This window comes from Momordica charantia (assembly GCF_013281855.1).
Source record: "Momordica charantia cultivar OHB3-1 chromosome 10 unlocalized genomic scaffold, Mcharantia_2.0 BLBB01000010.1, whole genome shotgun sequence".
In the NCBI taxonomy this organism is placed as follows: Eukaryota; Viridiplantae; Streptophyta; class Magnoliopsida; order Cucurbitales; family Cucurbitaceae; genus Momordica; species Momordica charantia.
In genome coordinates this window covers 7,556,961-7,577,511 of record NW_028275158.1, presented here as the reverse complement: position 1 = coordinate 7,577,511, position 20,551 = coordinate 7,556,961, and the positions used below count along the sequence as shown (strand labels likewise).

At 33.8% G+C, this 20,551-nt stretch overlaps 3 protein-coding genes across 6 annotated transcripts; 2 read left to right on the top strand and 1 right to left on the bottom strand.

Moving 5' to 3' along the window:
• The first annotated feature begins 924 nt into the window (after positions 1–924).
• On the top strand, positions 925–5,831 carry LOC111012801 (uncharacterized). 3 transcript variants are annotated; one of them, XM_088117033.1, is made up of 5 exons: positions 925–1,115; positions 2,115–2,237; positions 3,340–3,440; positions 3,541–3,612; positions 4,261–4,516. In XM_088117033.1, exons 1-4 carry the CDS (start codon positions 1,079–1,081, stop codon positions 3,571–3,573), a joined length of 294 nt encoding a protein of 97 aa, XP_087973159.1. In that variant the 5' UTR covers positions 925–1,078; the 3' UTR covers positions 3,574–3,612; positions 4,261–4,516. The 3 variants fall into 3 exon arrangements, with proteins under 3 accessions (XP_087973159.1, XP_022142762.2, XP_022142761.2); XM_022287070.2 differs by lacking the exon at positions 4,261–4,516 and adding an exon at positions 5,563–5,831 and having other exon boundaries at positions 930–1,115; positions 3,340–3,459; XM_022287069.2 differs by having other exon boundaries at positions 930–1,115; positions 3,340–3,459.
• Positions 5,832–10,503: 4,672 nt separating this feature from the next.
• Positions 10,504–13,932, top strand: BEH4 (BES1/BZR1 homolog 4). Its single transcript, XM_022287111.2, has 4 exons — positions 10,504–10,929; positions 11,057–11,301; positions 12,710–13,467; positions 13,546–13,932. Exons 2-4 carry the CDS (start codon positions 11,086–11,088, stop codon positions 13,547–13,549), a joined length of 978 nt encoding a protein of 325 aa, XP_022142803.1. The 5' UTR covers positions 10,504–10,929; positions 11,057–11,085; the 3' UTR covers positions 13,550–13,932.
• A 1,934-nt stretch (positions 13,933–15,866) lies between these two features.
• Positions 15,867–19,979, bottom strand: COX15 (cytochrome c oxidase 15). Of its 2 annotated transcripts, XM_022287110.2 has the most exons (8): positions 19,671–19,979; positions 18,730–19,025; positions 18,170–18,395; positions 17,840–18,085; positions 17,627–17,737; positions 16,715–16,846; positions 16,220–16,403; positions 15,867–16,119 (listed from the first exon to the last, which is right to left on the bottom strand). In XM_022287110.2, exons 1-7 carry the CDS (start codon positions 19,851–19,853, stop codon positions 16,233–16,235), a joined length of 1,365 nt encoding a protein of 454 aa, XP_022142802.1. In that variant the 5' UTR covers positions 19,854–19,979; the 3' UTR covers positions 15,867–16,119; positions 16,220–16,232. The 2 variants fall into 2 exon arrangements, with proteins under 2 accessions (XP_022142802.1, XP_022142800.1); XM_022287108.2 differs by having other exon boundaries at positions 15,867–16,403.
• Between the last annotated feature and the right edge of the window lie 572 nt (positions 19,980–20,551).

The following is a 20,551-nucleotide window of genomic DNA, read 5'->3' as shown; positions in this document are numbered from 1 at the left end:
TCATCAAACTAGTTTTGTTCATTCCTCTAATAAGTAAATTTATATCCTTACAAATATTCAAAGTTAGCGTGGTACGTGAGATATCTTATTTTATATACATATATATTTTAAAATTTAAGAACTAAAATAGAATATTAGTATGTTTTAAAATCCATTAATCAAAATAAAACAATATGTACAAAAGTTGGATACCGCAAATGTATGAATGTTAAATTTACATTTGGTCCATATGACTGGGACATAGTGTCAATTTGAGTCTCTATAATTTCAAAGTTTCAGCTTGGTACCTATAATTTAAGACTAATTTCAACTTGATATTTTTCTTTTGAAATACTTTTCAACTTGATTTATTTGATTTGAGTTTGATTTTAATTTAGTCCGTATGACTTCAAAAGTTTCAATGGGTCACCATCCACCATATTGATAATAATAATAATAATAATAATAAAAAGAGTTTTGGCAACAAGCTAACCTTCTCTATTTGACTAATTATATTACCATTTAGGACACAGTAAAATAATAGAAAAAAGTAGGTAGGTTTCTCGAGTAGGTAAAATACTTTAGAGACGATTTGTAAAGTTTAAATATGCCATAGAAATTAAATCGAAACTTCTAAAACTACCGATAACACACTTATAATTTATGGATAATTTTAATTAACCTATACTTGAAGCAAACGAAAAAAATGAATATTAAATAAATTCACGTTTCAACGGATGGATAAAAAGGGGAAATAATAAAGAAATAAAGTTATAAAAGCTCCGACGCACCTTCAAGAAACGTGACAGCCAACTACCGCAGTCACAGCCTGAACTATTTTAATCCCATAAATTTACGGATAATTCTAATTTTATTATAATATAATATATAATATTCATATTAATTATTAACTAATTATTTTATTTACTTAAATTCAATATTCGCCGGAGCTTCTTCTTCTTCCTCCTCCTCTATAAAAGCTTCTTCCTCTGCTCCACTGAAAAATTCTTCCATTTCAACTCTCCACGGAGTTCCAACGCTTTTCTCCGGCTCTCCATCTTCCTCCTGTGAATTGAGCCGTGCGTTGAAGAGAAGCGCAATGGGATGTGCTGGATCGTCGCGGACCAACGGAGACGGTGAGGTTTCTTCACTTCTGTATTTCCTCTTTTTGATTCTTGGAGAGATTTTTGTTGTATGTTCGGCTGCTGGCTTGGATACGGGGAGTATTAGGTGATTATCAATGCAAGTTGGTTTGGTAGTTTTTAATTTGTTGCGGCTGTTTTCTCGATATTCTTTCTGCGGTTATGACGTTTCTTGATGGTGTGCTTTGGTTCGAGATTCTTGAACTTCACTTGTGGTTTAGTAGTAGTGCGTTCATTAGGATAAGAAGTTCTCGAACTCGGATGATTAAGTTAGTGTGAGGAAATTCTTTATTTGTTTTGAGAAGGACGGATTTCTGAAGGTTGCTTAAAGTTACTTCTCGCTGGTTTGTTGACATTGTTGTTGTCAGGAAAACGAACTCAGTTACATTTTCTGCTGGTGATTCAAATTCCACTAGGGATTGATTCTTTTAGAACGAAATTATCGAGGATTGCAGTTGGAATCTTGGCATATTTGTGCCTGAAAACTTCTTGCCGTATCGTATTCAAAGAATTTGATTGATTAGTTGAGGGTGTAATATTAGCATATGTATGAATAAAAATTTAAACTAACAAAAGATGGTCAGATATCTCATATTTCTGCTTTTATACTGAAATTTTGTTGATGCTATGCTGCGTTTAGAAGTTAGGACATGCTAATTTGTGGAATGTTAGTTGTCTTTCGACTCTTTTCTAGATATCTTCAGAATGTCAAAGGTAATAGCCATTGGCTTAAAATGGGAACAAAACTCTTATGGGGATACTGAAATGGAAAGGAAGCACTGCAAAAGAGAAAAGGGAAGGAAAGAGAAAATAGAAAAATTTTAGGATGAAGTTTTCTAATTCTTCAATGTTCGAAGTACTGGAGGTTATAATTTTAGTTGAACTTTACAAGGCCACCCTTTGTTACCAATGCTGCCAGGCCTGAATCTAGTGTTGTTGGTTTATACTTCATCCAAGACATTAACATATGACTGAAACTGCTTCTTTATTTAGGATCCACAAAGAGGATACGCAAGCCAAAACCTTGGAAGCATCCTCAGCCAATTACAAGGTCTCAGCTCATGCAACTGCGGGATGAATTTTGGGACACTGCACCCCACTATGGTGGCCGAAATGGTAGTCCTGTCTCTAACATATTTTTGCCAGTGTTAAAGTCTTTGTGATTTAAGGTTACCTGATCGCAGAAATTACTAAGAGTTTAATTAATTAGGAATAGGTCTGCAATATTATATCTTACCCAGGAAGCATCTCGTGATTTCTGATGTCGAAATCCACTTTTCTTTCTTGAGGAAAAATGTAAAACTAAGGATAGATGACTGATCATCCATGGAAAAGGGAGACTACGGTAGTTGCAGGGGATCAAGGGTCTGGATGAATTATCCTCTTGTAAATGACAATGATATGTTACAAACATGACACGCGTATAGGAACAATTATTGGATTTATTTCCAATATCTAGGATCCTTACATTTTTTTTTCCTATTTCCTATTAGATTAAGTTCTTCAATTTGGAGAGATAAGGTTTCCTATTTTTATGTTGATTCCAAATTGATGTTTCCAAATCAAGATCTTAATGAAAGCCATTGGGAATTGCCAGAAAATTTTGAAGTGTCCTCCCTTGTTTAAATTTATTTTCCCTCATAAGGCATTAGCAGTCTTATTTTTATGAAACTTTCTACTTTCACTGTCCCCCACAACTGACTGTTATGCCATTGTATAATGAGAGGGCACAAGTATTTAGTTTTTCTGAAAGTCGAGGCCTAAAAATCTGAATTTGGAAGGCAGGATTCTAAATCGAGAAAAACAGAGAGGATCAAAGAAAAGTAGTGAAGGAGAATATTCTAAACACAGTAGGATTTACAAGAAAAAAAGCCACTAGGATCCTTACCCTAAACTCTCCGATTTATAAGAGTAATAAAGATCAGAAACCTTGAGATTCCTTCTAAAAGACAAATCTTGAGAAACGTGTGAGTACTAAATATTCAGTCCTCTGGGAGCGGAGGTTCAAACCCCACCCTCAAATAAATAAATAAATAAAATAAAGATTTAGGCCAAACAGTCGTGATCTGAAAATTGTGTCGAAGACCATGAAAGATTCTGAGACGATTTGGAAGTGAGAAAAACTTCTAAAAATGGGAATCCAAGAATTTTGCTCACTTTAAACTCATCTCAGAATATTTCAATGAAAATTTTACTAACTGTTTTTGGTTGATTCCAGAGATTTGGGATGCACTACGGGCAGCTGCTGAAGCTGAACCATCTCTTGCGCAAGCAATTATCGACAGCGCTGGGGTCATTGTTCAAAATGCAGATTTGACGGTCTGTTACGATGAGAGAGGTCCTTATCATTTCCTCATTTAAGAAATTATTATTATCATATGCTATCTTAGTTCAATCATCAATATTATTTTATCCTCAGGCGCAAAATATGAACTGCCCAACTATGTTTTGAGTGAGCCAACCAATTTGATTCGCGACAGTTCATAAAGAGGTAACCATATCTTCATTTCTGCTCTAAATGAAACGCAACAACTTATATATATATATATATATCTCGGCTACTATATGTTTTAAATGTTCGGGCGTCTATTTAATTTAGTTACTAATTCCTATTTCCTGTCGTTTTAAACTTAGTTTGTTATGGTTTAACATTTTTCAATTATGTTTTTCTTGTTAGTGGATGTTAAAATTAGCTTATGATAATCTTACCTGAGATGACTTGAGAGAAAACTATAGACCAAACCAAGAAAAGAAAAAGGTCGAAGTTTCAATCTTAGATGGCCTCATTCTTCCATTAAATTTTAGCCAACTCACTAAGTATATGTTGTGCAAGTTTATCATAAACTAATTTAAAATATAAGAGATTAAAATTCAAACTCTTTTAAATAGGGATTAAATTGAAGAAAATACCCAAAGATTATGGAATAAAACGTATATTTTGCATACTCTATATATATACATATAGACACATAGGTCTGAATCCTATTTTGATCGATGAAGTTTTAGTTTTATTTCATTTTGGCTCCTAAGCTTTCAAATATCTGATTTTAGTCTCGATATTTTAAATATTTTATTTTAATCTCTCCCGTAGTTAATTTTTCACTAACTATATTTCCACATTTTCTGCCATGTTTTACAGATCTGATCGATTTAATGCATTCATTGCTCTCAATTGGGCTCTTCCCTTTACATTTCTTGTACAAAAATTCACAAAAAAAAAGGAAGGAAAAAAGATAACCCTTCTGTTAGTTGAGCAGTGTCATAAATTACTTGATTACTTGTATAAATAAAGAGTCTATATCAGAATTACTGAAAGTTTGAAGCACAAAGATTTGAAAGTCGTATAGAGAAAAAATGCAATAATATTGATAAGCAGTGCTTTCTAGACTATTAAACGGTTCTACTTTAGTCTCTCAACTTTGTAACATTTTTAGTCTTTTAAGCTTTTCGTGTAAAACTATTTCAACCATTTTCGTTGATGTGGTTTTGAATACTTGTCCAAAATTTAGAGACTAAAGTAAAAAAATTGGATTTAGAAGCAAAGAAAGGTTGACCAGTATAAGGATTTGAAAACTGTGTGGTAATTTTGAGCAGTTATGTGATGGGCAGTGTTTTTGAATTCACAAAAGTTTTCTTTTCCTTTCTTTTCTTGGAGGTATTTTGGAATGCTTTGTTTGAAAAAGCATAAAAAAGCCCTTAGAGAATGGGGAGAGAGGACCCAATTTGTGTTGAAAGTGCTTTCAAAAATGCTTTTTCTCAAGAATCATGCATGATTTTTTGTTTTCAGAAATAAAACTGTTTTGATTTTTTTGTTGCGTAGAAATTTTGAAAACAACGAAACAGTGTTTCTTGTTTCTTATTATTATTCTAGTTTTTTTTTTTCAAAACGTGAATAAAAATATTTATTTGATTGTATAGTAAATATAACCTAAAAACCTTGAATATTTAATTAATAAAAATTAGTTTTCCTATAAAACTTATACTTTTTATTTAATCTTTTAAAGAAAAAGAACCAAAAAAATTATTTTCCCAGTTCAACTTAAGCATAGTTCTAAGAGCACAAGTAACCTTCCCTACTGGTCTAATAACTGAATCCCATAAAAATTGAAAACCTATGAAACTTCATTATAAATTACCTAATTTCCGAATGGTTGATTATTAGTAACTAACCATACATTGAAAGTTTTTGGTGTATTAAAATTGAAAATTTACATATTCTCTCTCTGTGTCGGGGATGGAAACTAAATCGTCACGTGGAGGACGGTGTTTCGTTGAAGGGAATGCTCCCAAATAAAATTCCATGCAGCTCTGCCTCGGAATCTTACGAAGTGGACGACTTCGTCATTATTTCCACTATTAAGTTATCGATACGAGCAAAAGCGTTCGGGTTCGATGAGTCACTTACTGACTTAAGCATCAGAGATTTTGCCCTCTTGTGCAGGTCTTCCCTTCAGGTCGGAGCGAGGATAGAGTTCGAGCTTGACTGAAGTTTGACCAAATCCTTGCCTAAACACTCTTTTTTTTTTGTAAGTAATTTTATTTTAGGGTCAATTGAAAAATGAAAAATGAAAAATTTTATACATAACAAGTATGATCATCGTAAATTTAAAGATAACAAAATCGTGATGTAGTTTTTAATATTATTGAATGCTACTCAATAATAGATTTTCAATAATTATCAAACGGGATTGAATAATTATTGAGTGCTATATTTATACAAAAAAAATTAAAAGATCTATTATTATTGCAATGATAGAATAAAATCTTGCTGCTTATAATTTCTATTATATTAAAATGCCATAAATCAATATGTATATGTGTATATATAAGAAATTTTTAGGAACCCTATAGTCCATTTTAACTTCTAACTTCCACCTTTATCAATTTAAATCATGCAGTTGAATAAATGATGCAATTTAAATCTTAATACTTAAATAACTAGTATAATTAATACCCTCAATTAGTTAATTTCCAGATTTTTTTTAATTCTTCAGGGATGTTCTTGTAGTTCAAGACTATTTTTTCGTGTATTGATTCTTTCAATTATGTTAGATACTTTTAATTAGTTGGCTCAAACGTTTTGTTCTTGAGTTTGAGCATTTCTTTCATTTGGTTGTATGGCTGGATTTGACTCGAGTATCTTCATAATTGAGCTTAAACATTTCAACGACATTTGAGTATTTAATTAGTTTCTTTTTTTAGTACAATAAGTGAGGGTGTGGATTTGAACTTACGACCTCTTGGTCAAAAACTGATGCCTAAATTTGTTGAATTATGCTCGGGTTTGGTTTGAGTTTCATTAGTTTGACTTTTGAATGATTTTTTGGTTGATTTGTGGCAACTTTCTAGTTTAGTTTTGAGGATATACTACTTGCCATCAAAGTTTTAAATGTCGATGTTGATGGAAATGCCGATGTCTCAATTTCATGGAAATATTGATAAAATATCAATGTCGATAGATATTTCTATAAAAGCTAGAAAAATTAAAATAATCGTAAACAAATATTTAAAATTAACAAATACACATTTTCCTTTTTTTAAATTAGTTAAAAATAATTATATATATTAGTGATATTTTGTTGATATTTTTCATATTTTATCTATTTTTTTGTACTATGATGGAAGTATCGATTTACCCCTCATGTATAAAATCATGGATATGTCGATGGAAATGTCGACGTGTCGATGGATATTTAGAACTATAGACTTATTATAGTTCAATATTTAATTTGATAAAATATAATGTTTAAGGTTAAAATTGACTTGGAAGTAAATAGGGGAGGGGGTAAAGATGATATTTTATTTTTGTGTGTGGATATTTTTAAAAAATTAAATTTGCCAACATAGAGCTCCTTTCTCATCAAAACTTTTTTTTTTTTTTTTTCAAGAAAGCGTAATTGAAAATTAAATAGTGGCATTCTAAATATTTATAATATAATAGTCAAACTAAAATATCTTGATTTTTTCAGAGTGAACTATAATGGTCCAAATTTAGTAAGTTGAAAAGAACAAAATTGTTATAACTCTTCTTTGTTAGTGATGTATTATGTATTATTATTTAGATATTTGAAAATCACAGATTATTCACGGCCAACATGGTAAAGATATTTATTCGTTTCTTTGAAGTCGATGATTAAAATCCCCACATCTATTAAAAAGTATTTAATTATTGATTGTTCAAGGTTCCTCTCCCATTCTACTAAAAAGGTTTAATACGAATTCAATAAATATGTAAATGTTCATAAAGCTCGTTCAGTTTTGATTTAATTTTCTATAAAAAAAATATGTAAAATAAAAATTTAAGATTTCAACTTAGATAAGGATAAAGGATAAAGGATAAAAACTAATAGCCTATACCAATATAGTTTTGTGACTGACGTACCCGGTAATTGTTAACTAAAAAAAGTTTTAAAACTAATATTAAGTTTAAGCTTAAAATAAATTTAAAAATTCGAAAATAAACAATTCATCCTTTAAACAAGTAATGGAAAACTAATGGATAAAATAAAAATTATTTTTTTAAAATATTAGTTATTTTAGGTCTAACTTTCAATTTATTCCCCTAAAACATTTAAATCGAATTCTTGTAATTTATATTTAATTCTAATAAAATTTCTATTATTTTAAAAGTTTAAATTTAGTTCGTATAGTTTCACGAATAATCAATGTGATTATTCTATTAAATATATGAACTGTTTTCTATTTATATGGTAATATTTTTTTTTTAATTTTAGACGGATTAACTACCTCTATTAAAATTTGGATTTGAGTTAAAAATGAAGGGAAACAGATATATTTCCCTAAAAAAATAGTTCGATAAGAACCAAATTCAAGTTTTAAATCTCATTAAATTTTAAAATTGGATTTTTAAAATTTTAGGGAAGATAATAAAATCATGTGATTTAGAACAAAATAAAAATCAAACATAATAAAAAAAAAGTTATAAATGCGGAAAATTTGAGGAAGAGAGATAGAGAAGTAAAGCAAAAACGCACTCTCAAACAAATGAGTCAAAGTGTTGACCAGTCTTACCTCAGCTTTTGCACGTGCTTTTGTTCTCTTTCCTCTTCACTCGCTTACATCTGCCGCGTGACCTCACGCGCCCATTTCTCATTCAAACATTTTCTTTTCCTTTTCTCTATTTCATTTTTTTAAATAATTTAAATTTTATTTGAATTTTATACTTGTTTGCTACATTTCATATTTATTAAAGACATAATAAAAATAATATTTTATTTAGTTTTCAAATTTTAATTTAGATTTTGAAAATATTTACAAAAATAGCAAAACAAAGTAATACATTAGTGAAGATAGTATTTACCAGTTTAATTTTCAAAAATATAAAACTAAAAATGAAATAATAATTAAACGGACTTTTTAAAATTTGATCATAACTTCATCATTAACTTATTAATAGAAAATCCTTCATTTGTTCGTTCACTTAATAGAAAATACTTTGTTTTTAGTTGATTAAATACAAAATTTATAGAAACATATATAATCATAACATAAAGTTCTTTTTGCTTTTATTTATAACGGTATACTTTTCTCCATTTTAATCTTGTTTTAAATTCTATTGAATTAAAACTTAAATTTAAATAAATAGTTCAATATTTAAACATATCCTTAAAATTAAAATTAAAATAAATGAACCCAATAAAATCAAACTAACAAAATATTCATGATCAACTACATACATTCTATCTCCAAAAAAAACTAAAAACACATAAATGTCAAATTGAACTATGAAATACCCAATCAAAATTAAAAAATGTAAAAAAAAAAGGTTTAAACTCACCCAAATTGAACAAAACAAAAATCCACCACAAAAAATGCTTATAGTGAATAATATTTTTACCAAAAAAAGAAAGAAAAGAAAAGTAAACTTAATTCATCAAGGTTCAATTTGATAAAAGTATACCATTTTCTTTTTCTGCAAAGCCAAATTAAAGGTGTTTAAAGTGAGATGAATTTTACTAAAAAAAAAAAAGAAAAAAGAAAATCTCGCAGATAGTAACGCACCGCGCGTGGGGCGAGTGTGGATCGCGAGTGCCGAATGAAATATATTTATTTATATATCGATTATTTATTGTTCGTAAAAAATGAATAATAATAAAATAAAAGTGGAGAAAAGGGAGGGTGGGGTCCACAAGTGAAAAGTCGTGCTAATTGGCGAGATATGAGGTGGGGTCACGTGAAAAAGCAGACTCCGCGTCCCCATCATTGTGTGCTACTCCTGCATACACGCTTACAAAACCCCCCCTCCCCCGTATACCCGACCCGACCCGGTAATCATCGTCTCTCACGTGCGCCGAACTCCGGCACGTGTACCATCTTCCCCCGCCCTTCGACAGAGACCGTTGAGAAACGCCGCTCCCACGGCCGCCACGTGTCGAACTCCGTTTCGCTGATCTCACAGAGACAGTTATAGGGTCTTTCCACTATTATTATTATTTTAATCCCCTTTAGTATATTCAAAATTATATGCCCATGTTGCCACTACACATATATATATCCTATTCATGTTGTCTTTATAAAGGGTTGAAATACCCATTAGATTTAGTTCCGCGAGTTTACAAAGAGAAGATTTCGAATTACATTAGGTCTTTTTGTTTAATTTGCTAGATCTAGAGAGATAACATAAGTTCTTCGTCTCTATAAATGGGATTGTAAAAGACCGCAGGTGAGAAGGTTAGAAAGATTTTTATGGAATGTCGTACTCCTACACGAGATTTCTTTTGTCTGTTTCATACGTACTAATTCTATTAAAGTTATATTTTTTAATTCAACGATTGTATGGTGGAGGATTGAACTATTGACATTTGAGATGATAAAAATGTCTTGACAATTAAACCATTGTAGGTTCGATTTCTCTCTCCATCATTTGTTGTATAATATTGTAAATAAAAAGTGGTATGTACGTTTTTTTCCCCTAAACAACAGATTGAATATCTTTTATAGACTATGCTACTATATTTTATTCAATTGTTATGCCAATTGACCTAAGGTTGATGTGATACAAAGTATTTAGTTAATCATGTTTCTTTTAAAGGTCATCATGTTAGTGTCACGAGTTATTTAAGAAATCACATTTCAAAAATGGTACCGTTATAAAAGTTTAGAGAGTTAAATTATAAATTAATTTTTTTTTAGTTGTTGAAATAAAAATAAAGTCAAAAGATTTTATTAAACTACTTTGAGAACATCAATTTATTTGTTTTTCCGAATGAAAAATTAGAAGGGAAAAAAAAAAGTAAAAAAGTGAATGAAATGAAACAGTGTTTCATGAAAAGGAAGGAAGGGCAGAATGGTAAATAAAGGGGTAATATTGGTTAATTAAAAAAGCCTTTCAGCTCATTTAGCTTCTTCTTCTGTTCTTCGAACCCTTCCATTTTTCACGGAAATTGGTTCTTCTCTAATTTCCCGGGCTTTGTCAAAAAAAAAAAAAAAAAAACCACTTCCACTTTCTCCAGCTGCTTCCGGCGACTTTCCTCCGCCGTTCGCGGTGTTCCGATCCGAGATCCGATCCGAAGCCTCCATCGAGCACCGATTCAGATACCTCTCGGTTCTTCTACTTCTTCGTTTTCGTTGTTTCTATCTCTCGTCTAATTTATCCAGCGCTTGTACTTTTCTTCGACTCCGATTCGTTGATTATTGCGGAGCCTCGCGGAATTTTCCGTTATCTAAACTTTGTCTTTCGTGTCCGATTTGTCCACTTCGAAGTTGCTAAAGACGTTTTACTACTGTCAGTTTTTCGTGTTCGATTCTTGTCTCCAGCTGATTCTGTTGACGTATTTCTACCGTTCTTGTAAGGTTTTGTTTGTAATTGTTATTGTGTCTTCTTCTTCTTATTGAGATAGTTGGAAGCAGTTCTTTCGAATTGCTTTCTGATCTATCTGTTGAAGCTCTGTGTGAACTTGGATTTGTTTGTTAAGAGTGTGCGTGTGTGCGCGCTCTGGGGGAGATGACGTCGGGGACGAGGCTGCCGACATGGAGGGAGCGGGAAAACAACAAGAGAAGGGAGAGAAGGAGAAGAGCTATTGCGGCGAAGATCTTTGCTGGACTCAGGATGTACGGAAACTACAAGCTTCCCAAGCATTGCGATAACAATGAGGTTCTTAAAGCTCTCTGCAACGAAGCGGGTTGGACCGTGGAACCTGATGGTACCACTTACCGTAAGGTAGCTTTCTGTTTAGTGTTTGTGATTCATTCTTTTTTTTTACTTGTAGTAGAGTTCACTTTCATTTCCATTTCCAATTCTCTAGTACTGTTGAAAATGGTGAAACCACTTTCTTTAGCTACGAATTGAAACAGTTCTTTTCTGCGAATTTGTTGGTTCTTGTTAGTTAGTTCCAAAAAGAATTCTATATTATTCTTCCGGTTCATTTGCGCGGACATACGTTCGTGGCCATGGTAGAGAATTCCAGTCCGTGAAAAAATGGAGCATCAGGGTGTTGTTGAATTCTAGTATAGGGTTAACTTACTTGTTCTAAATGGGTAGTGTCCACTTCGTTTTGAACAACCAGAGGAGCGTCGTATCCTTTTTTGACCCATTGCCCCTTTTTGTGTTCCTTTCCTTCGTCGGCGTTGGTAATCTAACTGCGGTGAGGTAGAAGTTTTGATATCTTTTTATCACTTTTACGCGTGAAGCACAAGATTCTTCATGCTTCTTTTTAGGCTCTCGGTGACTAATAGTCTGAGACCCTGGAACTACGCAGATCTCGAGGAGGTACCCTTCTCCATTTATTAAGCTCTAGCATATGGATCTGCGATTTTCAGGGTTTTGGCTGATATTTGGCCTGGTAGCTGCTCTTCCTTTCTATGGCGTGGCAGATTTGGTCAGAGGGATCTTTCTCTTTTTTGCTTTTCTTTTTCTATGGCAAGTTGGCGACACAAACAGTGCCTTTTTCAGCTCTGTCTCATGCCTTTCCTTTTGGAGTTGGAGCTGGAGCTGTACTCCTATTTCTCGTGACGGATTCCTTCTTTTATTGAATTTTGCAGTTCCATTATTTTAGGTTCAGTAAGAAGTACACGCTGACATCTATCCTGTAGAGTAGCTTAGCTTATGGGTCTTATGGACTTTTGTTATTATCACTTCCTTGTCGACCCATCTGAGTGAGAAGTAATTAAATGTTTTTTGTTTGCATGAAGTAAGAAATTGAATCTTCCAACATTTACATTTCATTTTGTTAGTATGTCTCTCAAACAATAGTCGTATGGATCATACGTGGCATATATGTTATGGCTTGACTTGCGTTTTATCCTGGACCGTTTAACATGCACTAGAGAAATGGGGAGGATTGGATCAAACATGTTATCGCATGAATTGTTTATAGCTTGATTGTATCATTTTTTCTAACCATTGTCTGAGATATCATATCAGTCTGTGGCTGCATCATCTGGTTTCTTAAAAAATTGGGGTGAACGTTCTTTCCTCTAGCTGATTGTTGCTTCATTTACGGATTGCAACTAACTTGAGTGAGATCTCCTGCGGCTTTACATGCTAGATCATCCTTCAAATTCATCGTATCATCATAATATTATGGTTTGGTTTTTTAGTACTCTAATTTTCTCTCATCTAAATGCAGGGATGCAAGCCAATTGAACGTATGGATGTGGTTGGAGGATCGGCAGCTGCGAGTCCGTATGCATCTCACCAACCTAGTCCTTGTGCTTCCTTCAATCCAAGCCCCGGCTCATCTTCTTTTCCAAGTCCAGCATCATCCTCATATGTTGCTAATCCAAATGCTGATGGCAGTTCACTAATCCCATGGCTCAAAAACCTTTCTTCTTCATCATCTTCAGCATCCTCTTCTAAACTTCCCAATATCTACATTCATGGAGGTTCCATCAGTGCTCCTGTTACTCCTCCTCTGAGTTCCCCAACTGCCAGAACACCCCGACTCAAAGCCGACTGGGAAGATCAGTCTGTCCTGCCAGGATGGAGTGCACAATACTATTCCTCCTTGCCGTCTTCTACTCCACCAAGTCCTGGGCGTCAGATTGTTCCTAATCCAGAATGGTTTGCTGGACTCAGAATTCCTCAGGGTGGACCCAATTCTCCAACATTTAGTCTTGTCTCTACAAACCCATTTGGTTTCAAGGAAGCAGCAATGACTGGTGGAGGATCTCGCATGTGGACCCCTGGTCAAAGTGGGACCTGCTCTCCTGCCATTGCAGCAGGCTCCGATCACACTGCAGATATTCCAATGTCAGAAGTGATTTCTGATGAATTCGCATTTGGAAGCAATGCAGCCGGTATAGTAAAGCCATGGGAAGGGGAACGGATCCATGAAGAATGTGGTTCAGATGAACTAGAGCTCACTCTTGGGAACTCAAGGACCAGGTCAGTTGATGCAACTCTCAAACTCCATCTGTTTTACGAATTTCTTCTTTTGCTCAGTCGCAACCTTTGTCTCTGCAGGTAATGGATGGATAGCAAATATTAAAAATAGTGATCTTTCCAATGAACTTTTACATTGCAAATCCTTGGGTTCAACTGTCACATTGGGATCAAGGTGAGCGTGACTGGTTCTGCTCCCTTCCACCACCCATTATTATTATTCTTTTCAAATTTTTATTTTCCCTCGTTAAGTTATATACACAGGTGTTAAGTGGTTCCCAAAATCCATTCCCATTTGAAACTGAATTTTTTCTGTTAGTGTCGTATATGTATGAGTTTGTTTTAAAGGTTTGGTTTTCAGTTAAAGATGAAAATGCTGAATCACCTGATGAGATAGATATTCCATAGAACAGTGGCAAAACTTTTGTGATATCGAGAGAGTGGAACTTTTTCGTTGGCTTTTGTTTCTTCTATCATTGTCATCACTATTTGCTGTGCAGTTTGAACAGTTCAACGGCTCTTCAGCCTTTAGTTTGTTCTTCAATTATGGCTGAAATTAAAACTTTTGTGCTTACCCTCTTGAACAGGTCTAAATCTTCTAAACATTACGTCCATGCATTTTAGTTCATGCCTTTAGTTTCTTTAAATATCTTTAGCAGACATGTAGTAGCAGGTTAGGCTGTCAGGTTTAGAAGGGATCAAAATTTCTTGTGATGTAAAGTTGAGAGATCAAAATAGAAAAATGTCGGAAAAATTTATTGAGGTGCTAAATGTTAAGATAAGCGATATGGACAATGAAAATAGGTGGCGGGTGGGGCCATGGGACACACAGATTGCCCCTTCCCTCAGACATGGAGAATGGAATAAGGACATTGGTATGTCCCTCTCAAACTCAATTATATTGTTTTCCCTTTGACCCACTCTGCTTTTGGCCCCCTTCAAGCCTTTTGTTTTGTGGTTTCAAATTCAGTTCTAATAGCTAATCTTGACTTCCTCTAAGTTCAATCCAAACACTATTGTTGATTATATATATCTTTCAATTATTTGATATGAGAATAGTTCAACTCTTTTGACAGGCAAGTCTTCTTTTTGTCATCACTGTTCTTGGTTGCATCATTGAAATTTTTTTTCCTTGTTTTAGCTTGCATTGACTTTGTTCTTCAACAATTGGGATTATTGGTTGGTTTTGAATATTGTTTGGATTAAGTTGCTCTTTAGGTTTCAGTTTTTTTTATTATTATTATTGTGTGTTGAATTGGATTTTAATGTCTTTTGTTTGACTCTTGGATATCGAAGCAAAACGGTTGATAGCTTATTCTAGAACATTTTTGAAAAACTATTTTGAAGAGTTGTAACTTTAAGACTATAGTGGAAGTGGAACTAATTCAGAAATTTATGGTTTTTTTTTCGAGAAAAAAGAGAGTTAATTATTGTAAAAAATCAGTCAAATAAAAATTAATTAAGAAAAAGATAGCTGAATTTATTTTTCCTATAATTTTTTTTAAGTAGCATTGGAAAGCAACTTCTGAATTATCTCCAATATTAGGATCAAAATAGAAGGGCATAGTAATAATTGTAAGGTGAAGAATTGAATTATCGTCTCGTCTATTCTATGAACAATTAATCATTTATAATTTTTTCAAGTATTAAATATATCTTGGTGGTTCAAACCATGGTAATTTTTCCTCGATATTTTTGTACTTTTTAAGGAGCTCGACTATTTTCTTACTATTTGATGAATTAACAAATACTATGAACTTGCACGGAATTGCGAAGTGCAAAAAGGCAAAACCATCCTCATCAATCAAATATACTTGAAGGGTGACCCTAATTTTCAAAAGATTATTTAATATAATTCACACAATTAAGTTATCAATTTCAATAACCATGGAATGGATGGAAATATTCTTTTTAATCACGCGTTTGACAATTACCAAATAATAATCCCTTTACGGCCGCTACATCCAACACTTCAAGGGCAAAAGGGGTAGTTAGGAAGACAAATTTATCAACACTTTTGAAACCAACCACTTCTTTGAAAAAGTAATTCAAGGATTAGAATTATAGTTCTCTTTTTTGAAAACTGGATAATATAAAATAGGTTTAACACTATTTTGACCGTACAGTTCATTTTATTCTATGTATTTTTAACTTTTGTTCATTTTAATCCTTGTACTTTTAAAATTTACATTTTGATCTCTAAACTTTAAAAAATAATCAATTTGATCCCTATTTGCAAAATTTTAATACAAATTCTATACCTGGCTGGTTTTGAAAGTACATGGATCAAAATGAACCAAAACCGAAAGTAGATGGACTAAAATAAATATTTAAACCTATAAAATAATAGTTGAATTAAACAAGTTCATGAACTAATTCAAAGAAGAGTCTAAACCCTAAAGTGATGACAATATATCTTGAATTTATGACTTCAAAGACATTAGTGAGATTCACTCCCTCATGGTATATAAAACTGTTGTCTCCAAACCTACTCTCTCTTGCAAGCATTCACATAATATATACATGTTCTACTTGAGTTCTCTTAAAAAAATTTAGATGCCAAAAACAAATTCTCTTCTATCTTTCACCGCAAGCAACAAAATTATCATCTGTCTATGCATTTCTCCAAGTACAAATTGTTCCCCCACCCCAACACTGTAGTTAAATACTCAATTAAATCACAAAACAAAATAGAAAACTCGAGATCAATTCATGAATCCAACTTTAAATCTAATTCGTAGTAGGGAGTCCATACCTGAAAAATCTGGCTAGGCTGTTTTCACAACTTGGGGAAGAGACTTGAGAAGGGACATTGATGGCCTTCTCACAGTGTGATTGAGAAGAATAACGAGGGTCAAAAGGGTCAAAGCCCCGGCTTGATGAGCGGTTCCCAGGGATACCGGGACATAAGATAGAAGCGTTGATACTCCCAAGGTGACCTGAGCAACATAATAGTTAACATGGGTAGAATGGAGTAAGGACAGAAAAAGAGAGACGAAAGTTGAGACCCGTCACAGGGCCATTGACAGATTGTGAACAACAAATTACAATCCCCTGATCCCTCAAGGAATTATATTTATATTTTCTTCAAAGTCAAGGATCTCATATCTAATGTCAGATTCTGAAGGAATGATCCGAGTTTAGGTAAATAATAGCAGAGAGTGAAGAGTTCTATCCACCCCAGATAAGTAATGAGCCTATTAATATTGGAAAAGGCTACATCAGGTGGTCATGAAAGGGAGAGAATTACCTGAAGAGCAGCCATGCCGAATGTACTTCCGATCAAAGAACGAACTGCAGGATTTATTTCGAGCTTCCTCGTCGACCACCATAAGGTACCAATTGAAACTAAGGTTGCAGTAGCAAGTATACGATGGTCAAGCTGCAAACCAGATGAAGCACATCATTAGCTTCTTGTTTTAAGATAGTAAACTTATAAATGCATTGTGTACGCAAACTTTTGATAATATAACATCAATACATATATATTCGACTTTCGAGTAGCCCAATTGCTAAAAACCTCAGCAAATTTACATTTGTTTAAAAAATATGTTATTAGAACAAATACATATCGCCATTTCTTTCATTGATTAAAACAATGAGTAGATGGTAACGTGAAGTTAATAAACCAAGATAAAAGATAGCATGAATGGTCTGCTCAAAATAAAATAGCATGAATAGCAAAGAAAAAAAAAGTGATTGACAAAGTACCATTATTTATAGTCAAAATAATAAGGAATGCCGAAGTATAAACAAGTACTCCACGGGGAGGGAAATTATATCAAGGTGCCTGGTGGGATTTAGAAAAATTCAGAATCTCACAGGATGATTTTAGGCATATAAGAGTGTGTTTGGGAGTGATGGTAGAATGAGTGATTTTGAAAAAAGAGATTCAAGTATAACTGATTTTTCAAAATCACCGTCCAAGTAATACCCTAAAAATTAATTTTAAGTGATTTTAAGTTTTCCTAAAATAAACTTTTTAATTTGCCAAACATGATCAACGGAAAGGAAAGTGATTTTGACAATGTCAAAAGTGATTTTGGCAATGTCAAAATTACTGCCAAACACAATCCTAAATCAATCACAGAACCAATATCTGACGCATTGTAAGATTTCCCAATGCTATACACCTTCATATGATCCAATTTAGAGAAATTACCTGAACTGTAGAGGTATTCTCAAAGAAATTCCTACTCAGTGGTTTCATGTCAAAAATGTCATCAGGTATCCAAGAATCGCCCATCTTCGGAAAAGTGTTATATGCATGCCCCTGAAATCCAGCATACAAACTAGAAGCATGACATCTTTAAATTGAAAAAATGTTCAATGCGGTAGATAAGAAGAGGAATGGAAAAAAGAATTCATGACATACTGCATCATTTCCAGCAACAAATGCTCCTGAAATGGCAGTAAGGCCAACAAGTAAGCCCACAGGAAGAGCTAATCTTCTAACTTTTGCTGCACCACGAGCCCAAGCCATAGATTCAACAGGTGGTTCAGGCATCACAACAGAGAGACCAGTCCAGAAAAGACCACAATAAATCATGAATGCCGAAGTAAGATGAGCTGCCAGACGGTAGGGGCTTACTCTTGGCTGAGCATATTCAGATGCTGGCTCCTGCGGAGGATGAACGCCTTTAGGAACTCCCCACTCTATCATAATTGGGAAAGCAAAGAATCAACAGGGATAAAGTGGATCTACCTCTAAACCACTCTTAACCATCCACCAGCCAATTAAACCCTGCCCAGCACCAAGGGCAAAAAGTGTCGACAATCTCAGTCCAAGACGTACGGTTATATAACCTTTACGAAGAAAATATGAAAAGGGCAAAGCAAACATAACACCCAGTGCCCTTCCCCACATTCGATGTGCATATTCCATCCAATATATAAATTTGAAATCTTCAATACTCATGCCTTTGTTAACACTGTAAAATTTTCAAACATAAAGTAATATAAATTCCATCGAAGCTATTTCTGTTCAAAAATAAAAACTGATGCATAAAGTCTTCAATCATGTATAGCCAAGCATAAATTAGAAACAGACAATATATGATTTCCGAATTACAGATAACAGCTCCTCATAGCACTCTCTTTCTATAATCCACTGACTACCAAGAATCTAAACAAGGCTATCTACTAGCATGCTAATCAAGATTCAATACAAAATCATTATGCACGTAAGCAAACAACATGGCTATGACTATGTAGTAAAAAGACTAGTTCCAAAGCTAGAGAAATAATCAATATTGATGCACATACCGCTCATATTCAGGGGACTGCTTATACTTTTCAAACTCCTGCAGCCACTCTTCATCTGATTGAGGGGGGAGCCCCCCAGTGAATTTCCAATCAGTCATGGAAAGACCAGATCGTGTCAGTCGTGTCACACCACCAAGAACCACCATACTGAAAACCCATGCAGCAGAACCGAAAAGCCATATCCCAACCATTTTCTGAGCACGAGGCCCAGCAGTTACTAACAACCTCAGGCCCTCCTTATTCGTGTTAACAGAGGCCACAGTAGACATATTCCTAAATGATGGTACCTGATTACCCTAAAAAACAGCACATAAAATTTATCTTACCATGATTACAAGATATAAAATACACGTCTTTTGTGTACAATGTCTAAAATGTTAAAAATAATCTCTCACTGACACAATGTATCAAGTATTTTTTTGTTCTACATCCATGAGTGGATGAGCCAACTTGTGTGTGCGCCTCAACTAAACAACTCACAAGACAACCGATTGTTTATAGGATATTAAATTCTAAGTAGGTGGTTACCATGGTTGAATCCATTCCCAGTTTAGATTGTTCCTTATTGACCACTTGGGCATCAATCATGTCCATGATGATTCACAGTGTATCAAGTATTATCATCAACAAAAGCTACCTGATGCTAAGAAAAAGATCACAAACAAGAAAACCGTATTTTTTATTTTACAAATCCAAATAGCAATTGGTAAAATCCTGGTTAAAACGACCCAATACTAGTACACACTGGGTCAGTAGAAGGACACTAAATTCAACCAAAAATCGAAGAAAAACGAGTAGCAAGTCATAGGATCCTCTCAACAGAGGGTTTATTTTGATTAATTTATAGAACTCGAATCACACAAGCACACAGACGTTCCAGTAAGGAAGACAAATGTTAAGATAGACCAAATCCAAGGAAATGGAGAAATGGGAAAGCGCACCTTGGAGAGGGATCGGTAGGCGTAGAAGCCAAATAGACATTTCTTGGAAGCTTGAGAAGAGAAACATCTGGAATGTTCATGGCGGAGAACTGTGGATGGATTGGATTCGATAAGAGTATTGTAGATGCGGCCAAAAGCTTGCCTCCTCCGCAGAAATGAGGTCACCACTCTGCTCTGAAACATCTCTCTCTCTCGTGATTTCGAGGGTTTAGCAGAGGTATTGGTGCAAAAGGAATTCACCGCCGAGGCGCCGAGCAAGAGGCCGATCGACAACTAAACGACACCGTTTGAAGGCAGTGGTTTTGCTTTGCACGCACGCAATATGATTGATTTATATGCATTCTGCAATAGCTCTGCCATCTGGGATTATTTTTTAATAAAAAAATTATATTAATTATTAGGTTTTAAGTTTAAATACTATTTTTGTTGATGTAATTTTGGCTTTGACTCGTTTTGATAGTTCTAGTTTTAAGATGTTGATTTTAGTGTATGTATTTTCACTTTTGTTCAAATTAGTTCAAAAGTCTATTTGGTCTGAAATTCAAAAACTACCATAATACCATTGCAATAAATTGATAATATAATCTAAATCTATCTATATAATTGGATTAGGTGTCAAAACAAACATATCTCAGCGATAATTAACATATGTATCCAATTAAGAGGTTGTGAATTTGATCCACACACCTATACTTAAAAAATGGATTTGGTTAGGTAAAAAATCACTCAAATCCAAGTTTAGGAGTGAGGTTCAAAATCACTCAAACCTACATTTTGAAAATTAAATTAAGCACATGACCAGAATAGGAGCCAAAATCTGAGTTTGGTCTAAAATCACCCGAACCTAAGACCCCACTAAATTATGTGGGAAACTCTATAAA

What these genes read in the sequence shown, in the direction of transcription:
- LOC111012801 (XM_022287070.2), top strand. Translation starts at nt 1,079, where the DNA reads ATGGGATGTGCTGGATCGTCGCGGACCAACGGAGACG. An exon ending in GTCGCGGACCAACGGAGACG is followed by an intron (nt 1,116 to 2,114) that starts GTGAGGTTTCTT and finishes TTCTTTATTTAG; the next exon opens with GATCCACAAAGAGGATACGC. An exon ending in GGTCTGTTACGATGAGAGAG is followed by an intron (nt 3,460 to 3,540) that starts GTCCTTATCATT and finishes TTTTATCCTCAG; the next exon opens with GCGCAAAATATGAACTGCCC.
- BEH4 (XM_022287111.2), top strand. Translation starts at nt 11,086, where the DNA reads ATGACGTCGGGGACGAGGCTGCCGACATGGAGGGAGCGGGAAAACAAC. An exon ending in ATGGTACCACTTACCGTAAG is followed by an intron (nt 11,302 to 12,709) that starts GTAGCTTTCTGT and finishes ATCTAAATGCAG; the next exon opens with GGATGCAAGCCAATTGAACG.
- COX15 (XM_022287108.2), bottom strand. Translation starts at nt 19,853, where the DNA reads ATGTTTCAGAGCAGAGTGGTGACCTCATTTCTGCGGAGGAGGCAAGCT. An exon ending in CCTACCGATCCCTCTCCAAG is followed by an intron (nt 19,026 to 19,670) that starts GTGCGCTTTCCC and finishes GCTGTTTTTTAG; the next exon opens with GGTAATCAGGTACCATCATT. An exon ending in CAGTCCCCTGAATATGAGCG is followed by an intron (nt 18,396 to 18,729) that starts GTATGTGCATCA and finishes AAAATTTTACAG; the next exon opens with TGTTAACAAAGGCATGAGTA.